This window comes from Panicum virgatum, chromosome 1N (genome assembly GCF_016808335.1).
Source record: "Panicum virgatum strain AP13 chromosome 1N, P.virgatum_v5, whole genome shotgun sequence".
Lineage (NCBI taxonomy): Eukaryota > Viridiplantae > Streptophyta > Magnoliopsida > Poales > Poaceae > Panicum > Panicum virgatum.
The window spans coordinates 34,196,812-34,203,142 of record NC_053145.1 but is presented as its reverse complement, the minus strand read 5'-3'; the positions used below and the strand labels follow the sequence as shown (position 1 = coordinate 34,203,142).

At 41.4% G+C, this 6,331-nt stretch overlaps 1 protein-coding gene across 2 annotated transcripts; it reads left to right on the top strand.

The window, feature by feature from the left end:
• The first annotated feature begins 3,374 nt into the window (after positions 1 to 3,374).
• LOC120655660 (flowering-promoting factor 1-like protein 3) lies at positions 3,375 to 4,375 on the top strand. Of its 2 annotated transcripts, none has more exons than XM_039933601.1 (2): positions 3,375 to 4,023; positions 4,078 to 4,375. In XM_039933601.1, the coding sequence occupies exon 1, from the start codon at positions 3,554 to 3,556 to the stop codon at positions 3,956 to 3,958; it is 405 nt and encodes a 134-aa protein (XP_039789535.1). In that variant the 5' UTR covers positions 3,375 to 3,553; the 3' UTR covers positions 3,959 to 4,023; positions 4,078 to 4,375. The 2 variants fall into 2 exon arrangements, with proteins under 2 accessions (XP_039789535.1, XP_039789536.1); XM_039933602.1 differs by having other exon boundaries at positions 3,375 to 4,031; positions 4,086 to 4,375.
• The last annotated feature ends 1,956 nt before the right edge of the window (positions 4,376 to 6,331 follow it).

The window sequence follows — 6,331 nt, the reverse complement described above, 5'->3', positions numbered from 1 at the left end:
TTTCAAAATTTCAAAGGATAAGAAGAAAATACAGAATCGACCCTCAGTCCGACCTAAGGCTTCGGGGCTACTCCATATGGAGAGTGAGTTGATCATGCACCATATAAAAGGAAGATTTCAGGGCATGAGCACCTCATAGCCTGGATGCAACCAAGAAACACTCAGAAGACTACTCGAAGCGGTAGGATGCTCAGAAGTACTCGATGGAGCACTCAAAGCACTCGAAGTACTCTAAGATGCCTTCTGAAGTACTGGACACCTGCAAGACTCGACTACGAAGAGCTTGGGGGCTTGTCAGACTCGGGGCAACGGGACTGCTTACAGGCGTGGAATCTTCTAGAATAAAGGATAGTGCACGGAATGTACCATATCCTATTGTAACTACCCGTGCAGGAGTAGAACTAGTTGAATAAAAGAAACTATACGATAGGCAGTGCAAAGGATTCCTCAATTAGTATTCATCTAGGATTTCCTTGTAACACTATCTCCCCGGTGTTGGAGATATGCCCTAGAGGCAATCATAGGGATGATTGTATTCCATTATATCCGTGATTCATATTGTGTTCATTGAATATCCAACAGTGGTTACTTGTATCGATTGACTATTATGTGAATTGTTTGTGAGACTCCTTACTTGTATGGTTATTCTAAAACTTATCCTTGGTTGGAGTTCATGTGAGGACACACATGAATATTAGACTAGCACATGAATTGATTGATGACTATGTTTCACATGTCATGAACAAGGAGATGTCAAACCAATAGTGTGGGCACATGTGTGGATATGTGGCTAGATTGACCCAACCTGAGAAGTGGTTCTCTCTTTACACAACTTGTACGCTTTGTTCTTAGACCTGAGATTGACACATGTTCTCAACATGTGAATCGACCTACCTAGGGGCTATCAAACGCTAATCCGTAGCTGGGTGGTCATAAAGGTAGGTTTCGGGTTTGTCAAGAAGCATGTTGTGAGGTATGGTTAATCAAGATGGTATTTGCCCCTCTCTACATGAGGGAGATATCTCTGGGCCACTCGAGTGATCGGATCCAAGAAATCATGGCCATGCGACTGGTTAAGAGTTAACCTAATGAGGGATTCTGAATCACCGAATCGAGAAAGAGAGGTCAGCTTGGAGCTAGACCAAATATTATGAGGCATAGGGAATGGCATGTACATGATCTCATGATGGTTCATCTGATATGATCTTCATATGCGTATAAGAGTTGACATGTCTTGCTAGAGGCCGTTGTCAAACAAATACTTGAGCAGAAGTACTCGACTAGTGAGTAAAGTACTCGACCAGAGAGTGAAAGTGCTCAAGCCATGTCTTTACGCATATGGACCTATGGGGTCACACACTTAAGGAGCTGGAAGCCTAATAAGAATTGGATCCAAATTAAATAAGGCTTAGGAGCACTAATGGGCCTCAGATCCAGAGGCCCATCAGGGCCGCCTATATAATGAGGGGTGTGCCACCCAGATTACGGTTAAGCCATCTTGCTTAACCAGCCGCCGTGCCACCCACGCCTACGCCTTGTTGCACCCGCGGACCTAGTAGTCCGCCATGCGACACTTCCTCTCTCCACGTGTGGATACCTTAGAGGTGCTGCATCTGTGGCACTTGGACGAACCGCACGAGAGGAGGCAGAAGCTGTTCGTGGGACTCTCCAGTGAGGGTCTGTTCGACTACATTGACACGCTACAGAAGTTCCACACTTGCATGTCTAGTGGTAATCGTGTGATCTATAAAGTAGTGTTTCTGGTTTATGCGGTGGAAATTTTTTTTGTTTATTGCTAGCGTAGCCCACCTCATATCCCTTCATCAGGACTATACAAGGGCGGGCAGGGACCCCCTCGAAACATAACCTCATCTAAGATAATAGAAACCACCAAGATGACGTAGGGTATTAGTATCTGTGGCCCGAACCTATCTAAAACTTTGTGTTCCATGCACCATCAGTTCCAGACAACGGCGAAACTATACCTACAATCCTACTACCTCGGGGTATCCCTAGGTGGGCTTGGCAGCTAAAGACTGACTATCGGATCATGCTCCAACTTGGCACTTGAAATTTCAGGGCTGTCCATCCTTGGAAATGGATTTTCAGAGGCGGGCCTGTTACACGGGTTGGATCTTTTCTGGGTCGGATCATGCTCTAGCCTGCCACTAGAAATTCGAGGGGCGGATGAGCTCATAACTTATCCTTGAAAATACAATTTTCAGGGGATAGGTCATGGGCTCACCTATCCTTGAAATGGACTTCTCCTAGGAATCGGTTTTCAGGGGCAGGCACGTTACCAGCCTTTGCAAACAGCATTTGAAGCGCGAGAAGCAGAGGTGGGTACCGCACCTGCCCCTACAAATAGGTTTTACTAGCCCCTAAAACCTCTTTCGTAGTAGTGGAGCTAGTTAGAGAAACTCCATTGATTGTTTGATTAGTATAAAATGTTCTCCGTTGCTTTCAAAAAAATTTCTAGTTTCTATCCATATGCTTTTCCTACTCGGCTCCCTGCCTTTCTCAGGAACGGCAGGTAAAATGTTCTCCGTTGCTTTCAAAAAATTATCTAGTTTCTATCCATATGCTTTTCCGAAACATATATGGTACAGACGACACAACCACTCGTATACACAAAAACACATTCACCTTTATGAACGCCACAAGAATTCTATGCATATATACTTCTTCGAGAACCTTTGAACTGATTTGTACAGGAACCCTATACTTCTTTGAGATGACATCACTATAAAGAATAATTAATCCTAAATATAGAGCATATGTATTTTTATGACCTACACTTTTTTAGTGGAGTACATATTGATACCTGGTACACTGAAAACTGATTCTACGCACAAACTATATATAGATGACTTGTCCCTATATTTACTAATAAAACAGAACAGAGGGAGAATTATTAGAAATTGACCACTTCCCTAACTAGACCACTTCATAGTTAGAGCAATATCCTAAGAGTGTCTCCAACAATAGAGTCAGCTAATACTAGCAATAAGATTATCCATACATGTCACCTATAGCTATAAATATATTTAATTTCAGAGGCAGTTGTTGGCCCGCCTATGCAAATGGCCTGGCTATTACGTGGCTAATTTCCTTGCTTATTGGTAGCTCATGTGGATTGTTGAAGACGCGCTAAAACAAAAAAGATCTAGACACAACATGGGTGGTGAAATATTCTCCGAAGAAATTGACTCGTGGGCTCATGGCCAATGCCCACCACAAAAATTCACACTGAAATAACCATAGATCCGTCGAACACACACACACACACATACATATATATAATCCGCGCACACATTTCTCTGCGGTCGGCCTCCACTGCCGAAGATTATATTCACGTTCCTCGTGCACCTGTTGATTGGGGGAGGCCCCGGCAGAGGAGACCCACCACCACTCACCGAACACCACAGCTTACCCCCGTGGGCCCCACCAGTTAGAGCTAATCAGGAAAGAGAGCACTGTTTCCTTTTCCTTCCGGGCCCTACTGACAGGAGCACGCTGTCGATCTGCACTGGCCGGGACTAGTACATAAGTGATGCCAACCTTGCCTTATTGTCCGTCCTCCCACGGCAAATTCCACACACGGTCAAGAGACATGTCCGGCGTGTGGGTGTTCAAGGACGGCCTCGTCCGCCGCGTGGAGAACCCCGGCCAGGACGACGAAGGGTCGTCGGCCGGCGGCAGCGGCGGGCGGCGCAAGGTGCTGGTGCACGTCCCCAGCGGCGAGGTGGTGACGTCGTACGAGGTGCTGGAGCGGCGGCTGCGGGAGCTCGGGTGGGAGCGCTACGTGAACGACCCGTGCCTGCTGCTCTTCCACCAGCGCTCCACCGTGCACCTCATCTCCGTGCCCCGGGACTTCGCCAGGTTCAGGCTCGTGCACATGTACGACGTCGTCGTCAAGACCCGCAACGTCTTCGAGGTGCGCGACGCTGCTAATTAGCTAGCTCTCGATCCCCAGGCCGACAGGGTCGGGCTCTGCTGATAGCAAACGTGTTCTTGGCCTTTATATATATATATATATATATATATATATATATATATATATATATATATATATATATATATATTCTAACCTCTCCATCGATCTGGAATAATGGGGCATGCCCGCACACGGGAACTGGTACATGCTTTTGAATTCGTTGCAGATATTCTGGCGAACGGAAAGAGGATCGACGGATAGAGTTGAGTAATTTATTCATAAATGTGCACATGTTTACTGGCACAAGGCTTGTATAGACAGATATATTGGTTTGTATTGTTTTTACGGTTTGCCAAAGTGCTGTGTATATTGGAAGGTTGAATGAAAATTATTGTATTGACCTGATTTTTCTATCTTATATATTCATGATCGGATTGAGCTACTGAAGAGAAGCCAGAGTGCGTTAACTTCGCGGGAACTCGAGCAGGATCGATAATAATTGATGTATGTGAAGAAAGGTTAGATATTATTTCTAGTTCTCCTTTTAAAAAATATATGAAATGAACTCATCACGAACTTAAATTTATTTTTTATATATAGTATATGTGTGTGTGTGCTTGTATGAAATAGTTTTCATACATTAAATAAAATATAAAAAAAATAATTTTATTGTACTCATAATAAGGTATAAAGCTACATGCGATTTTCCCCCTTTTTTTGTTTCTATTTTATCAGATGTGTCCGAAGAGGTAATTTTTCACATTTTACAAAGCACCCTTGGGATTACATTGGCATCATAACCTTTGGAGGCATAGATCATTTTTTAAGCTCTATGTTGTTGTTTATATCCTCTGCAAAATTTTGACGATGCCATCAAATCAGTTATGTAAAACTTGGCACGTTTGGAAAATTTTATTACATTTTGATGCTTCGTTCCTACTCCCTTGGATACTACGCGCAACACCTTATTTAGAAACATGGTAAAAAAATAATTATTAGCTGCTAATCAAACTGCAAAATATGTACAGTAGTATGCACAAACTGGGACCTTAGTTTTTGAAAAAATCCAATTAAATAACTACTACTGTAGGATATCAAATTAACTATAGCAGAGCTCTCCACTGAATTGTGTAAAAATATTTTAATGAATGATTATGAAAGTTCTTTTTTGAGCCATATGGATGCTAAGGTGAATTTCTCGCTAGCAAAAAGAAAGACAAATGTTAATTAGATCATTGCATGTGTATTTTCTTTTGATCCATTATAAAGTTTAAACATTAACCCACAGTCCTTCCCATATATATGAAAATGTTTTAAATCTATATGTATATATATATATATAGGTTTGCCATCACGAAGCAAGCTTTTCCTATCTAACTTTTGCTCCATGAGACATGACAGAAAGAACATAAGAAATTAAAGTAGATTATATTCTGACAAAGTGTTGCCTTTGTTGCAACAAGTTGGCACACATCTACGTTCCTTGTTTAAAGTAGAAACTGCCTAGGAGACGATACCATCCGAAATAGTGCGAAGAGGCAAGAAAACCGTTGCAATTGGGGGGGGGGGGGACCAAACTGGAAACAAAGGAGGCAAAAAGTACTTTTCATTTCGTTTCCAGGGGATTAAAAAAATGTATATGTCATACATTAATATGAGGATATTGGAGACATAAGTACAACATAACGATAAGGAATATATCCTCATTCTGTAATCTCACCTGATTGGGATCATGCATGGAATGCAATAGTAGAATAAATCATTTTGAAACCTAATAAATGATATGATTGTGATGCCAAAATTTCATTTGAAAAATACATTATGAATTTTCATGAATGCTTTTCATGCAGAATTCTATATATATTTCTAATCAATTTCATATTAAATCTTCTTAACATACGAAAATAACCATGACAAATCTTAATTTATTTTTTAACATAAAGCAACATGTCCCTATCCACTCACAAAATTTGAACTTAGAATTCAACTTTACGTAGAGGAAAAATAATCATTAAAGGATAGATTGGACCAATTGGAATTGTTCGGACAAAGTGAATTGGTGAAGAGAGTAAAATAGACGTTTTCTAATTATAATGATTGTTACCTTGGTGTCATGGCTCTGGTAGAATGAAGTCTCAACTAGCACAAATCTTGAACACAAAAAATATGTTTCTGGAGTAATTTTTCTTTGAGTAATATGTGTTACCAAATTAATATGTGAGTATATGAAGCTTGTTTCCATTATCACATGAACTGTTTTCCTGAGTTCTTTTTGAAAGGGCGGCAGCAGTGCATTCTCTTCTCGAGGAAGCACACAAGTACACAAGTTAAAACCATTTTCTGGATATCTGGGGCTCACAAAGACTCGTGCAACATGAAATCCACATCAACTTG